Source organism: Tetrao urogallus (assembly GCF_951394365.1).
Source record: "Tetrao urogallus genome assembly, chromosome: 2".
Lineage (NCBI taxonomy): Eukaryota > Metazoa > Chordata > Aves > Galliformes > Phasianidae > Tetrao > Tetrao urogallus.
Window position 1 is genome coordinate 5,282,374 of NC_136814.1, and position 16,586 is coordinate 5,298,959.

The following is a 16,586-nucleotide window of genomic DNA, read 5'->3' on the forward strand; positions in this document are numbered from 1 at the left end:
GGCCTTAGGAAAAAGCTGTAAAGTGGATCTGAAAGCAGATGTGCCACAGCTGTAAGGATAATGGATGCAGTGAATTCAGGATGGGGCGAATGGTAGCAATCCGTCATTTATGGGAGGTGGAAGGAGGGAGCGGAAAAAGCTGGAGTGGCCATGCATCAGGGAATAAATGGGGAGGGAAACATACTGCCTGGAGGAAACTTGTAGTAGCCATAGAAACACGCGAGAGACTGTGTCCCAGAACAGGAGAAATTGGGTTTAAAAATACAAATAACCTCCTTGGTCTTTAAAAAGAACCTCGGTTCTTCATCATGATTTATGCTACCGGGTCTCCTCAGCAGAATTACAGTCACCAAATCCACAACTGCTGTTATTTATTCTGGATAAAGAAGGCAATTTTGACTGTGATCTCCCTTGACATTTCCCAAGGTCTACTCCTGTCTCCTACCTTTCATCATCATGTACTACTTCAAGGCAATCAGCGTCTCTCTTACTTCTCTCAAAGAGAAACACACGTTTCAGTCGCTCACCCTGGACTGGAGTGACACAGACATTATGGGTTAGGGGAGATCAATTGCATAACCCTGCTCCTCTTCACCTGGGAGGATCACTGATGTGTGAACAAGGCTGGAATCCAAATAAGACATTAACCTACTGTTTTGCAGTGGCTAGAGTGGCAGGAGAAAAAGAAAATAGTGTCTTACCCAAGGAGGTAGCTCCTCTTTTTCATTTTATCATCTGTGTCAATGGCAATTGGAACCATTAGACCCGCATTAAAATTACATGTTACTCATATAAATGGAGGCTATAAATATCACAAATAGTAAAACTAAAATTGCACCAAGGTTCAAGAGACAGTATGTCTAAAACCTACAAAATTAAGGACAGTTAGAGGAAAGCCTCAGCCTCCATTTCCTTTTAATTTACCTCATTATTTTAAGTCATCAGAGAACGATCTCAGTACTACATTAATGTCATCTAATGGCCTTTCCTTGCAAGGTTACTCAGTTCTGAATCAGACCACAATAAAAGGTGCAACTGTCTTTCCTGGTGTTGTTAGTTTAGGTGGAGCAGTAAAGATGATGGAAGCTAACGTTACAAATGGAGCAGTTATTGAAATGAGTAAAAAAACCTTGTGCAGCTGCATAGCTGAATATCTCCTTGACATATATTACTACAGTTCTTGTGGGCTCCTACTTGTTTGTTTGTTTGTTTTCCTATGAAAGATTATAAATGCAAAGCTGGTGCTGTTCTGTGGGTGTGGTACGGTGTTACATTAGTTATGTCCTCTGCTGTCATCCTGTGTGCGCTTAGGCTGAGCTCTCAGTGTCTGTATTCCTCTGAAAACCAGTGGATGTCCCAGCTTTTGTGTCCCCTAGGGTGAGAGTCACTCTGGACTACCAGAAGCCCTGCACTGCGGCCAGCAAATCTGATTTTCCCACTGTGAAATGAGACCAGTAACCAAGACTGAGGATGCTGTGTAGTCTTTAATTCTCCTTTTTTGGGAAGCAGTGTATTAGCTGGCCTGAAGGTGCCTGCTCATTGCTGGCATGTGTGTTTGACAGACAGACCTTTTCCTGGACTGTTTGAGGCTCTACTTTGCCACGACACCCATGAGGCTGACTACCATACGTAATGATATCATGGAGCTGGAGAAGTCTGGGCCATCGTTTTTCATTAGGAGTAATTTTGTATTGAATCACTGGAAAGAATGTTTCTGTGGTTAGGGCTCCAGAGTTCCTGAATATGCTTTCTGGCAAACATGTATGATTTCCTGTGCTTAGGGAGAGATTTGTTTCACCTAAATTTAGCCTTGGTATCTAGCTTCAGTCTGTACTCAGTGGTTCCCCATGAGAGCTGTTCATTTGACCCGAAACAGCTGAATTACCCTCTTTATTAACTGTGGAGAGAATCAGAGACCAGCAATCCAGCCTTGACGTGGCTTACTGAGATGAGCATGGCTCCTAGCTTTCCTCTTTACTGCCTACATGGGCAGAAAAGGTGGTTGACAGACCTCACAGGATCTTGTGAGCAGAGATATGCGGTGGGGATGAGATGCCCAAGTGCTATTTTAAAGGAGGCCTTCAAGGGTGAAGAAATAGGATTCGTTAATACATTAGTTTTTTGGAAGTGAATATGGTTACGCAGTATTTTTGGTCTTCTGAAAATAGTTTCTATCATCATTCCTTTAAAAAAGTAATAAGGGCAGTATCTGAGTTGTTCTTATACAGGAAGTTGCACATTCAAGCTCTTCATAAAATAATTAGATACTGATAGTTTAAAGACTCCAAAGGAAAACCTAGCAACGGGTTCATGTTATGCAGTACTGAAAGGCTGATGAATGCTGATCCCAAAGGTGAGTATCCCTGTATCTTCCTGAAAAATGCAACGTTTTCAATTTATTTTTCTTCAGAGTTGAGGAAAATCCCAGTTCTCTACTGGGACTAAAAGCGCATCGTAGGTGATGTTCAAAATCAGTTAGCTGTCATTCATTTCAAGCCTGTTTTGGTGTAGGCTGGTGTAGAAAAAAGCTAAGTTGAAATCCTCTTCCAGGTTCTCATTCAGAATTCTTTTCTTTCCTCCTACTCGTCTGTGTTTTTACTGCTTTAATTGGTGAGGTTTTGTGTTTCAGCTGCAATGACTTCCGAACACCTTAGGCAGATGCTGTCCTATAAATCCACTTCCTGTGATCCTGTCTATATTTTATTGTTACATGTGAGGTGGATTGAAAGCTGGCTGACCTGCTGGGGGTTAAAGGGTAGCGGTCAGTGGCACAAAGTCCCGCTGGAGGCCACTCACTAGCAGTGTACCCCAGGGGTCAATAGAGGGGTCAATGCTATTAATGACTTAGATGATGAGCAAAATGCACCCCAGGGAGTTTTCAGACAGCGCAGAGCTGGGAGGAGGTAAGCCAGATGGCTGTGCTGCCATTCAGAGGCTTGTTGACAGGCTGGAGAGCTGGGACCTCACGAAGCTCAGCAAAGAGAAATGCGAAAGCCTGCCCTGGGGAGGAACTGCCCTGTGCATTAGTGCACACTGCAGGGTGGCCAGTCAGAAGAGAGCTCTGCAGGGAGGGATGTGGGGATTGCCAGTGGGGAGCAAGCTGACCATAAACCAGCAGTGCAGCAAAGAAGGCCAGCAGTCTCTGGGAGCTGCAGTGCTAAGGCTGTTGCTAGCACGTCAAGGGAGGTGATCCTACACCTCTGCTTAGCACTGGGCTTCCCAGTAAAAGACGACTGCAGAGGCTGGAGTGAAGGACCACAAAGGCGATTAAGGGATTGCATTGTATTTTCCACAGGTTGGTGCAGGCAAGAACTGGGACATTTTTTATTCTTGCTACAGATGTGCAAATAGCTTACAAAAAAAAAGAGGTAACTCAGTTATAGGGCTGAGCTGCCCTATAACTGAGTTTATACTTAAAAAACTCAAATCATTTGACAAATTAACAGTCTGGATCTTCACCCTGGCACTAAAATTTTATTTTTAGCCACTGAAAAATAATGAATTTCAAATTATGTAAATAAAAAATTGGTGAGATTCCTTAAGTGGTGCATATCCTTAAATAGATTCCATTCCCTTTCAGTAACTGTAATGCTGAACAGTTTTGCACAGTTCACTGCAGCAACTGCTTTCAGTGACTTCAAAAACCTATGTTAATAATATTTTCATACCAAGTTAGAATACACAGCTGCTAAAAGTAATTTGTAAATTTTCATAGTGGCTCCTCAATGTTTTTCCTCCACTGTAGCAGCATCTCATCAGCTCTCAGTGCCCTTCAAGGACGTTCCCTGTGTGAATGAGGGAACGAATGCGCAGTGCTTTGTGTGTGATCTGACATACTCAAAAGAACATTTCCATTTTTAAGGCAATGATTACTTTTGTGTTCTTTAAAGACAGATTAATAAACATGCTAATAGGGTGTATAATGAAAACTGAGTTTAAATGTTCTCTTATTCACTTCCTCCACTTAATTTTTTCTCTTCGTTCTCAGTATAGGAAATTGCATTACAGTTTTTGTTAATAGGTCTTCTCTGAATTATAGTGATTTGCAAAATATGTTGTTCGCTAAATTAGAGTTCAGAATTTATGACTGGAGATTAAGGCTGTGGGAAATAACACGAGTTTTTTATTTTTCTTCCAAGTAGTAACATAAGGATTTTTAAAAGGTGACAGGATGGTATTATAGATCATGGTTTATGAAATGGTTCAGTTTTCAAATTTAATCTTTCTAGTAAAACTGGTGGAAACCTGACTCTCAACGTTTGATGTTACTGCTGTCATAAATACGTGTGTGTTTACCCTGCGAATATTTTGTGCAGCTTAAGAGGTACAGCAGACTGAAGTTTCCAGGTTTAGGTGTTTTTTGGAGGTAGGTGTTTTTATAGAGTGTGGAATTTTGAAAAACATGTAAGGTACGCATTTTCATAGGAGCTTTGGGTGACCAGTGGGAGTAGCAGTGTAGCTGATGTTGGAGTTAGCTGATACTCCCTGGGTTCAGAGTGTTTGGACTAGGAGAAGTGAAGTGGGGAAAGAACTGTAAGTTCCTGGTTAGCCCACATTGCTTGATGCTAGCCCAGGGGTGCCTGGCTGGTGTGCTTACATCCCTTTTGCTCTCCCAGGGCCCTGTATGTCATCCTGTTGAACTGTGGGTGCAGAAGATGCTGTTTGTCATTGCATACCGCAAGTCAGCGTCTGCACAACACAGCTGTTGACGCTGAGGTATGGCCATTGCAAGTGGGGTTTCTTTGTCCTCTCCAGGGCCCTAAAGAAGTCCAGGTGTGGCAGGGATATATTCTAAGTCGCTGTGACAGCGAGACCAGCCTTATTTATTCATCAGTTTCTAACCAAGTCAACAAGGAGCTGTAAGCATTTTACCAGAAAGCCAAGGCAAGGATACAAGCCAGAGTCCATATCTCTGCTATTTAATGAAAAGGAGTTGTGGGAAGAGTGGTGTGTGTTAATGTGGAGCTGGAATGCTGTGAGAGAGGGCTGCAGCAGGTAGCTGGTGCCCGTCTGTGCCCAGTGGTATCTGTGCATACCAGCTGTCCAATGCATGCTGCCAGAGTGGGCATGGATGAGCCTGAAAAGTCTCCAGCTTTCGATCCCTCTGCTTGTACATTCAAAATAATGATTGTAATGGGTTTGGAGCACTGATGGTGGTTAAATGTCATTTGCTGCCACTGAAAGAATGGAAAGGTCTTCCCCGAGTTCATCCAGGACCATGCTTTTCTGCCATTTCATAGCCTAGCAATTCGTCCCGAAATGTCAGCAATACTTAAGGGGAATAAGAACTACAGAATGCACATTGACAGCCAAGGAAAGCGAAAGGAGGAGCAGCCTTGTGTCCAGCCACACAGATTTTTTCCCCATCTCTGTTTCTCGCGACTGAGGTCCTGCATGTCCCTGCCGTCATAGCACCCCAACTGCATGCTCTGAGTAATAGGTGTACAACGCTGTGTTCTTTCCTATGCCTTTGCACATCTACTAGATTTGAATCATAAAATCTTGTGAATATAAATGATTCATTACGCAAACAATTGATATTTAAATTAGTTTACTTTGTGGTTTAGTTGATACTTAGCTGTCACTGTGCCATAATCCACGTGCTCTGTAATGCCGTGATGCATGTACAACAGCTTTTTGGTGTTGCATGTTCAAGGATATTCATAGCATACTTTCTGTCCTTCTTTTTTGTGGCAGAAAGCGTAGGACTTAGGCAGTAAAACATGGTTTTTCAGGTGCACAGGAAGAGTCACAGAGGTAGGTAAGTGACAAGGAAACAAGAACATTATTAACCCATGCTGTTTTAAGAAGTTATTACAAATAATGTATTTACTTACAGTGAACTTTCTGAAAATACACATAGGAACTTAAGATGTGAAAAGGTCCCATATTACTAGTATAAATCTATCCAGAAGAGATTGTTGTAGCATAAGCAGCTTTGCCTTGCAATCCTTTGCTTTGCCTCTGCAGTTCCTTTGGCACTCACCCCAGTGAATCACGGCAGAGCAGTGTCATCAGGGCTCCTCTTAAACAAGCAATTTCCTCTCTGCCCACTCACCTGCCACTTCAGTTCTTGAGGCAATCACCAACTGCACAGCAAACTGTCTAGCAAAGGTTCTCACCATGCTTCTTTTAAGACAAAAATGTGCTCTGCACACAGGAGTTCATCTTACTGTAATATTTTGGTGTAAATTAAGCTGAAAAACAAAAACTTGGATCCAACTTGAAAAGAAAGTAGCCAACAGAGGCCTGTATAAAAGAGCACAAGTTGGCTGGGTTTGGGGTCAGGTGCCCTGAGTGACAGGAGAGGGACACTCTTCTGTTCTGAAGCTGTGATTTGGGTTTGTTTCAGACACAGCGAGTGCTTTGGCACTTTAGTTTTTGGAGCTTTGTGTCTCTTTAGTCTTGGATGTTTGTGGTTCTGCAATTTCTTAATGCTGCTAAGACTCTGTAGGGACAGTATTTCAAAGTGGAAGACAAGCTTAATTGTTTTTGGTCTATAAAGTGCAAGCAGAGTGCTGTGTATGATTTGCTTGGCCACCATGGAGAAGACAGTTGTACTGGTACAGTGCTCAAAGCCAAAGCCTAGGGCAACATCCTTCTTGCTAGCAAATAAGAGGAAGAGAGTTAGGCTCTGGCTAGGTGACTCCTGGCAGTGTCATGGAGATAAAGGCAGGCAGTTCAGAACACGAGGCTGTGCCAGGCTCTGGAGGAGGACGGGAGGGGAAGAGAGGTAACCCAGCATCAGTTAATGCATGAAGGCTTCAGCTGCATCAAAAAAAAGGCTTATTGCCACCTCGCATTATGGGAGAGAGCAGGAAGATGAAGGTACAGTTTGTGGAGATCGCTTAGGAGCAAGCTGCTTGCTGAGTACATTGCCTGGTGTTGGCTACCTGTACCTCCTGCAGGATGCTGTAGGCACAGGTCCCAGTGTGCTCGGGACGCAAACAGCAAGTCTGCTGCATGGACATTGCTCTTCTGCTGCTCCAGGGTGCTTCAAATTTGGGTGTAGAATTTTCTGTAGCAGTTGTAGGCTGTAGCTAGCATGGAGACTGGCCAAGAAAAGAAGTCAAACCAAATACAGAGTATAAGGCCAATTGGTTTACATGAGAGGGAATGTTTGTTGCCTTGAACCTGTTGGAAAAGCTAGCTTTGGTGTTGGTTACTTTGGTGTAACACGTTCAATCCAGAGCCGTTAGGAACTTTCACTGAACAATTATGTATTTATAGTTTCTACTTGCAATTTTGGTGAAAAACAAGGACCTTTGATAAAGGTCCTGAATTCTTTGTGAGCATCCAGTAGGGAATGCTGCATGAAGGAATGACTCTCAAACATTTTAGTCCACTTAATGAGGTGATGCACTGAAATCAGAGAAAGATTGGTTTGTATTTGATATTACTTTTGTCTGCTGTGTGCTGGAAGACAAGTATTTACCTTCTATGGGGCCCAGTCATGGCAGAAATGACACTGAGATGCCCAAGCAGAATGCTGAGCACTTAATTTAAAGAAAGCCCTTGCTCTGTGGAAGCAATTATTAGGGCTGCTGTAGGAGGCAGCTGCTCACGTAGACCTAGCGATTGTATGCATCTAATGTATAACAGTTAATGCATTGTGGCTCAGTGTGAGCTAGAACCCCCTATTGTAGACAAGCCTTTAAGTATTTAATACCCAGGTCCCCCCTTACTGAAATGTCTGAGTCCGACTTGGCCTCCACCTGGTAACTATTGTAAATTTCCGTCGTGAAACTGCATTATGTTTCAGCCTAATTAGCATCGCTAGCTGTAGCCTTAGTAAAGAAACATTAAATTAGAGAGTACCAGGGGCTGAGCACCCACATCCTCTCCTGCAGGAATTAAATCAATTTCAGTCTTGCAGTATTCACACAGCAGATTTAATTTAGTCTGTTTCTCTAGATGATGGCAGCAGTGGAGTAGGAAGCCCTTGCCGTTATTACTCGTGTTTTACTCCAGAGTTGTATCCGGTCTGAGTGCTACCAGGGTAGCACTGCTTATTAGCCCCCAAGTAAGGCAAACACACTCTTTCAGTAGCAACAAAATTAAAGGTTAGTCAATAAATAGCAGTTACTGGCAACAAATTAAGATGAGAAACATTTTATTGTGGTAATAGGAATGAACGTTTCCTACTGTGAAATTGGATTTTTTATTGAAATCAAATATATAATTAAGATATTATGCACAGAAAAGGTTAGGAACCTTAACATCTTTCGTCCATAAGCCAAATATTGTAGTATGTTGATATGCATGCTGTGAGTTCCCCATTACTGCTCTGCCAGTAATTTCAACCTGGCATCTAGACTAAATTGTCTCCCTAGGAGCCAAGAGGAAGCACAGTTGATATGCGATCTCAGGCATGGGCCTTTCTTGAGTGAATAAAAGCGCTGTCATGTTTTACGAAATTACACCTGCTGGTTGTATGCGGTGATCATCTCTGAACGAGGGAGAGGGCAGAGTTCACCTAAGTTATGGCAGAGACTGGTATTGGAAGGAGCTTAATGGGATTTTACACAATCTTGCAGCTTCACTCAAATATGTTCCGGGTAGGCGATAGGAACTGAAAGCAAGGTAATGATTATGATGTGTCTACGCAGTAATTTTAGAATAGATATTAAGAAGCGCACAGCTCAAATTGCTAGCTGAAGCTTGCTAAGCAGCCTCTGAGCAGTATATTCTGTGAATGGAGACAGAGAAATGTGATAAATGTCAGTCATACAATGCCTGAAATGCAGCTGTGTAATCTCTTCTTTGAGCAAAGCTGAAAAGGAAGCCCAGTCACCGGCATGCTGCAGGATTCCCTTTAGGCGTTTGGCTCCGGGGCCCCGATAATCACAACAGCTAGGCAGGGGTTGGACCTGATGGCCTCCAAAGTCACCATCCACCCTCAGCCGTTCTGGCATTCTGTGAAATCCAGGCAGCCGTGCTGAGCCCAATGGCCGGTCTTGCACATTCCCTCAAGATGGTCATCAGGGCTTCAAGCCATTTCACTTGAATGCCATACCAGCCACCTGGCTTTTGCTTTTCACAGGCCCTAAATCTTCAGTGACACAGCGGGAGATGGTGCGAGATGCTCTTACTGGCGCTGGGGGCTGCAGAGTCCTTCCTCAGCGTGGTGATATTGCATTGGTGGTGCTGCAACCCATGGGTGCCCGCTGCAATGCAGCCTGAGAAGCTGCAGGTTGGTGGGGCTTCAGAGGTGCTGGAGGATCGTTTCCCTCTGTGCAGTTAGTTATAGGGCCAGCAGGAGCGGAAACCTGAATCCTCCCTTTTTCATTCCCTATGGCTGGCAGGGGTATCTAAGGCAGGTGCATTACTTAGTTGTGGAAAAATAATGAGAGCAAAACCCTTGTTTGTAGCAGTTGTCTCTTAACATTTGAACCGTCAGTGTGGTGAGTTTTAAAATTTGTTGCTAAACTGGACAAAATCAGCCTTTATGCCTGTACTTTATTGCTGGAGTGTCTGTTGTCATCTCAGCCTGAGTACTGTAGCCATATGCATTTTTTCCCCTCCATTCCTCATTTCCTTAAAGAGCTGATTCGTTGTGATTTATAGGGTACAAACTACAAAGCTAAGTATTTTTCAGGATGTAAGTTGTAGTGGTTGTGAGAAGGAATGAGACTATAATTCTTCCCCGCTTTATTTTACTTAAGTATTTTCAGAGGGGAGGGCAGGCTGTATTCTTTCCATTAGACCTCTCCTTTCTTAATCACCATTCCCTAATTAATTCCCTAGTTAAATATAAAGAAAGCATTAGGTTTGAATAATGTTTTCCTGAGTCATTAAGTAAAGAAGAATTCCTTTCTTTTGTAAAATGACTCATCGCTGGGGGATCTGGAGTTGGCCCCCGGGTGGATATTTGAGCCTCCTGTCCCAGGTGCTCTCCTACCTACACAGGCAGTCCAAGGTGGGAGGCAAAGGTGATATCACATGTCGCCGACACACAAAGGATATCATCCCTGCCTTGAAACCGTGCCCCCAGTATGATGTTGGTTTCTTCTGATGGAAAGCTGAGTCCAACTTGCAAGAGTGAAAATCTCCAGACAAAGCTCACACTTCATAAATGTAAATGGCTGTTCTTGCTAGTACAATGTGCTGCTTGATGCATTTTCTTCCGTGTCCAATCAGACTCCCAAATGTACCCTATCTTTTCTCCTGTCACCTTCTCCCTCCTCTCCCGGCACCAGTTTGCACACCTGACTCTTACCAGTGCAGCTGTGTGTTGGGTCGCATCCTAAACCTCATCATCCTGAACCTCATGGCTGAAAAATAAACAAACAAGGTTAAAAAGGAAAGGCTCTGAAAAGCAAAAGATGTAATGGTGAATCCAGTCATGGGCCAAGAGGCAGAGAAGGTCAGGGTTTAAGCTGGTCAAGCTGATTTTACCACTGAAGAAACATTGTCTAACCATATCCAAAGATTACGACCTTCTTCAACTGTAGCTCGTGGCATTAATTTTCAGCTCGTACTGATAATTTTTAGCTCAAAAAGGGCTTTTAATAATGTTTCTTGGTCCAAATGTTGCTGATCGCTTGAGATGAGAAAAAGAATGTGCCTTTATTAACATGGCAGCAAGGAAAACATATGGAATATGTTTTGTGTAAAAATGCCTGTGGAGTGAATGCCGTAACAGTGAAAGCTCCAGTACGTAATCGCTGGGCACTGCAAAACAAGCACTTAAAAATACCCTTGGTTTTGATAAAAATGTTCAGAACGCAGCAATCCCACTGATGTTCGTTCTTTCGTTTGTTTTACAGGCATTCCCCTGCATTTCGACGGGAATTTATGGTAAGTAAGACCTTAGGTGTCACTTATTGCTTACTCATATTTTTTTTTTGCCGTTCTGAGTATTTTAAGCAGGGATGTTTCGTATCGGACGTCTCCTCAGCCAGTTGGACTTGAAAATCTTTTTGTACTGTGTTAAATTACAGAGAGCCAAAGCCTTTGACTGTGGCTGAGTGCTAGCGTGCTGATAAATGGATGCTATCATGCAGCCCTCAGCAGCCTGCCAGCCGGGACCCATGGCTGTGATTACACTCCTGTGGCTCTGGTGGCTCTTAAACACACTGCTTGTGGCTTCCGCAGGGAAAACTAGGGTTTTGACACAGTTTTCCATCCAGAAGACAAATAAGCAAGGCTCCCCTATGTCCAACGCTGGGAAAAAGTACGTTTTCCTCGAGCAAACTTGTTAGGATATTGTGAAATTGTCTTTGCTCCCTTGAGTTGTGCTTCCACATGTTTAGCTTAATAATTTGCATCCAAATTAATACTGCCTGAAGATACGGAGGGGAAGGGTTGTTTAAAAAGTTAATCACTTGCTTGGTTGTAATTTTAAGGCAATCCACCACTTGTGTTCAGCTGCTTTTGATTGGCATTTTGGAAGAAATGGGCATGATATTTGAAGGAGGAAAAAAAACGCCGTTCCATATTTGGAGAAAAATCCGGAGAAATCTGTGAGAGGATGTGCAAATTTACCAGGGGACAAAAGTATTTTGCCATGTAAAAATAATGCAGGCTGATTTTTCTTTCATTTAGCTTCAGTAAGTGCATGCAAATGATAATACGTTGAATTACTTGTAATAATTTTAGAGGGGAAGATAAAAACACTATGCAGTGATTGAAAAAGAAAAAAAAGGCATTCATCATATACCACCATAGTAAGATAGAGCTGGAATGTGAAAATAACATCTAATTCAAACTTTTAGCTGGATTAATTTCAGTTTTGACTAATCAGATATTGGAGACGTAGGGAAGTTACTTCTAAAAAATGACAGCCATGTTTAGGGTTGTTTTCTGAAGAGCAATCTAGAAAAGCTGTTATTTAAAATTGGTGACTGTAAATCTGAATGAAGCTTCAGGGGGCACAACCTGAATTACTTGGGGTGCTGTGTCTTTTTCCACTGAACTGCACTTTCTCTGCTGCAGAAGAACGTACAGATGCCTTCCCTGCAAACACCAAAGGTCACTGGATGTGACTTTCTAAACAGCTCTGCCTTTCTCTGTGTTTCTGAACCCACCTCCTGAACTGTCAGGGCACAGTCTACGTTTTGGCTGTTGGCTTTGATGTTGAGCTTTGATCTTTCAGTCGCCGCACAGAAGCATTTTTGTGATTTCACAAAAACAAGCAGGATGAGGCATAAGTATATGGCATATAAATGGAAATGACGACGAGATAGCGCTCTAAATAGTTTATTTTATTTTATAATTGGTTTATTTAAGAGAATAAATTCAGCAGGTGAGGATTAGAGTTGTCTGAAGTTGGCAAGGAGTGTTGGAAAGGATCTCTGGTGGGAATCTTGATCTTACTTTCTGGAAGAGATGGGCACTTCTCTTGGTTGGCATTGACTTTAACTGGTGCACTGCAACAGCACTGGAACATTGCACAGTGTGGTAGATGCTCTTTCAGTCATTGCTGTTTTCACCTTTGCTGAAGAACTGAGAAATATTTCTTCTAAGAATATTCAGGATTTCTGTCATTTATTCTATGTTTAGATGGGTTTTTAACTTGTTTAAAATACCTCTACTTTGATTTTGCTGTATTTCAGTAAATATTACAAAAAAAAATTGCTGTATTTCAGTAAATATTCAGTAAATATTTACTGAAAAAATTACTTAGCTGGGCAGGGAGGAGGAAGAACTTTCTTTGCACGTTCCCAGATACGCTGGGTGCCAGTATAGCAATGGAACAGGCGACCCTGTGTCAGGCTTCAGGTGTCAGTATTTTCAAGAATGTTTGACTACAGCTGCAGTGCTGAAACTATGCTGCATGTTATGCTTGAGGTGTAAGGTACACCCAAGCCCCTCGAAGGAATGCTTTCATCTTTCTGGTTTTGTTGATATTTTTCCCTCTGTACACATGCATTCCTTCACATAATTTCAGCAATTAGGCAAGCAAGTGGATCAGCTTCATTCCTGGTGGTCTGGCCGATCAGCAATGCCTCATGTATTGTCCCCTTAATGCCAGGCTATCCCAGTAAAATGCTAGTGAAGGAGCACAGCCCTTATTTCTCACCTCAGATCTATAGCAACAGTTGCTACCCATTCAGAAACCCTTGGTTGATAACTTTCACCTCCAAGTGGAAGGGGGCAAGAGATCAACTAGATGGATCCAGTTTAAGAATCTGGATTGCGTTTTCCTCCAAACTCTTGTAAATGCCGAGATTGCTTGTCTTCTCTGTTATTATTAGAAGAAAGTAGTCACACTTCTCTGGAGAGCAGTCCTTTCCTGTTTGCATCACTGTAGAGTGCTCCTTTTTTCCCATAAAAAGGAAACTGAGGAAAAGAAAGCAAGCCTCATTGAGAGGTTTTGGCAGAGGGCAGACAGCTTTCTGTAAGGGTGTTGGGTGGAGGAGAGGGCTGCCTTTCCTCCCCAAACACTTCTCAACTGCTCCATCTCCACCCGTAGCACCCTGGATGTTGCAGATGGAATGAGTTAGAGCCCTGGGAAGGCCATTTGCCACAGGGCATCGTGCCAGGAGTCAAAACTTTGTTTTCAGTGCGCTCCTAAAGAGTTCTGGCAAAAGTTTCACTCGTGAAAGATTGTTGTTTTAAAAATCTGATGGTTTCAAATGGGGGATTAAATCTTTAAAAAATGTTTGTAAGGACAGCAGAAGAGGTACAGGTCTACCCAAAGACACTTTGGAGAAAATAAAAAAAAGTGTTGTCTTTTCCTAAGAGACCCCTGTCAGCTCTAATATGCTTCTAAACTGATAATCAGTCAAAGAAAGCAAGGGTTATGAAGACTCACTTCCCTGTGGATCCCGGGGTTACTCTGTTCTGTAGCAATAAATGTTTTCCTTTACAACAAGAGCATAAAGGTTCATAAATAAAGCTGCTCCAGGAGCACAGAGGACGTGCTGCCCCGGTACCTGGCAGTCCCTGGCAATCCAGCAACTGGCAGATCCACTCAGTAACCCTCAAGGTTGTTATTATTATTGAGTGTTCAATAACACTCAGACCTGAGAGAGAGCAATATTAGCATTATCTCAGCTTTCTGAAGGCCAACTTCATTTTTAGGAATACTCTTATGTTTTGCCTCTTCCCTATTTCAAAGAAATTGTGCTGTCTGTACGTATGTTAAAAAAAAATAAGGTGATAAAAATAAATCCACAGACAAATTTATAGGGTAAAAGGAATCTGAAGGGTAAAAGAGTTATTTTAACTCCGTCTGATTTTCATCATGTGCAGTGATAACTATTAACACATCCACTTTCCCCATCTTTACCACCTTAATATGTCTGAGGTATTGCCAGAAAGGGGGGGGGGGAAGTGACTTGTGTAGTTTTTATGGAAGAGCACCTCATTATCATGTCTTTAAGAAGTTATCTGCAAGTTATGGTATTTGCAGCCTGCAAAGTGAACAGGGATGTCTGCTACGGTGCTACAAATCTTGTGAGCTGCAAAATTAAAAGAAGGCTCTGCAGATGGTTATGAGAATACAGGAATTTTTGTGCTTTGTCATGTGCTCTGTTGAGAGATCATTGTGGGTTGGACTACATATGGAAGGACTTGGGGATGTTATGGTCTATGCACATCTATTTGTTACCTTCTTTCTTTTATTTTACAGTAATGCAGGGCTTGGCTTCTGTTCCTAGTTACTTGGAACATACGCAGGCAACATAAGCAAGTATTTAAATGTTATTTTAAACTTAAGGGAGGAAAAAATGGGAAGGGGGAAAAAACAGTATGAAGAAATCTGTAGCTGTATCTCTTTTTGTTTCTGCAGTTGTATATTTTGTCTTGACTTTCATGAAAATATCATCAATCTTTTTTGAGAAACAAGATAATGGCAGCTTCTAGGTTTTGTTGCGAATGCTTATTTGCTTTACTTTTTCTTTAATTATTATTATTCATAAAGAGGGAAAGAAGAAAAAAGCCCAAAGCCATGGAAGCGCAGTCTGGGTCTGCAGTGATTACGACAGTGGAAATGCTCAGGTTCACCGCATTTTAAACACATTTATTACATTGGAGTAAGACTTATTTCTTTTAGAATCGGGGCACTTATGCTTACTTGTAGCTTTTGGCCTGACCATGGCAAAACATTGCAAGGATTAATTTATTATGTGTTGCTACAGGAGAGCCTGAAAAGCAGGCTTAGAAAGCAAAGAAGAAAAAAAAGAAGCAGGGGAGAGTGAAATAATGTGTGCAGTGTGCGTCTGGAATAGGTGTATATAATAGAGTCTCTAGGAGGGATGTAGGGAGGTATTACACATCCTCTGCTCTGCCTTGTCTTCATGCAAGGAGACAGGCCCCTGGTGTAGTGCCAGCTCGTCACACGGCTGTCCTGACCTTGGTACTTCCTCCTCTGTACCCAGATCAGGATTCATCCTGCCCATCCACGCAGGACTGGGAGCACGTCCATCAGCTCTTCTCCCTGTGAGCTGATCCAAGATAGAGCATTACCAGCAAGTGTGCTACAGAAGGATTACAAAGGCCCTCTGAAAATCTGAGTCGGGAGACTAAACCAAACATTTTCAAAGGCAGAACAAATTCCTTGCACAGGGCTAAAGGTTGAGGCAATCTATTTCCATCTTTCCCATCTGTTTCTCCTCATTTTCTGCTGGCATTCTGTTCCTAAGATATGTATTTCTTTAATGAGCAGTTCTAATAAGGATTGCATTGTCATCTTTCCACAGAAATTTTTCAGACCTCCTAGGCATGAGTGTATAAAAGATAACCATAAAGTGACCTTATGTTTATCTCTAGTCTGGCACTTTCAGTCCTCGTAACCAATGGCATCGTGCTGTATGTGGTCACTGCCATGTGAATGTCATGATGTCAAGGCGATGACAGAAGGAATTGGATATTGTAGAAGCTCTCTGTTGGGGGAAAAAGTCTGGTAGGCTGTATAAGAAAGCTTCCCATTAAGAAGATTCTCTCCTATTATTAAGCCATTTTTCAAACCTAATCAGCAGCTCCTCATCCCTCAACCTGGACTGCATCAACTGTTTGACACTACTGTGTGGCTTTAACAGTCATCTCCTGTAACTCATTGGGAAGTTAATTGCATTTTGTTATTTACTCCATAATTTGTGTAATGTAATATTTTAGTGAAAATGAAGATGTATGATAACTCATTTCGTGTTGCTTCTTTTGGGACTGATCGCCAGTTAAATGAGACTATTATTAAAATTAATAATAGTAGCAGCAATGAAATGACTATTATAATATTCAAGTAATCCTAGAAATCTAATTACTGCTTGTATAAAAATTTGTTGCATGCATTATTTAACAATGTCCTTATTTCAGACAGCGTAGTGTCCGTGATACTAATCGGCCTTTTCCCATATTTTAAGTACTAAAATATGATTACTGGAAAGTGTAAATCAATGAGCTCTCAACGGTCTAAAATTAACATTCATATGACGTATTTAGCAAGGAGAAACTCAAACTTGATTTCAAAAGAGAGACTTAATAAGCTCTTTTTCTGTGGAAATTGGCATTTTATGGATGTAGTTAGATTATCAAGAAATGTATCTATGCTGAAGTTCTTGCTGACTGCCCGACTTGAAGCCTTTCCCCAGAATCGTAGAGAACGAATCCCAGATTTCATTAAAATACTGTTCAGTGCCTGT

At 42.1% G+C, this 16,586-nt stretch overlaps 1 protein-coding gene across 1 annotated transcript in view; it reads left to right on the plus strand.

Annotated features, from left to right (window-relative positions):
• The window catches only part of MACROD2 (mono-ADP ribosylhydrolase 2), a gene marked incomplete at its 5' end in the record, with an annotated part of 837,700 nt that overhangs the window by 543,086 nt on the left and 278,028 nt on the right, over positions 1-16,586 (plus strand). Inside the window, 1 exon segment of the mRNA XM_079550710.1 lies at positions 10,770-10,800. Coding sequence (XP_079406836.1) covers positions 10,770-10,800 — 31 coding nt within the window.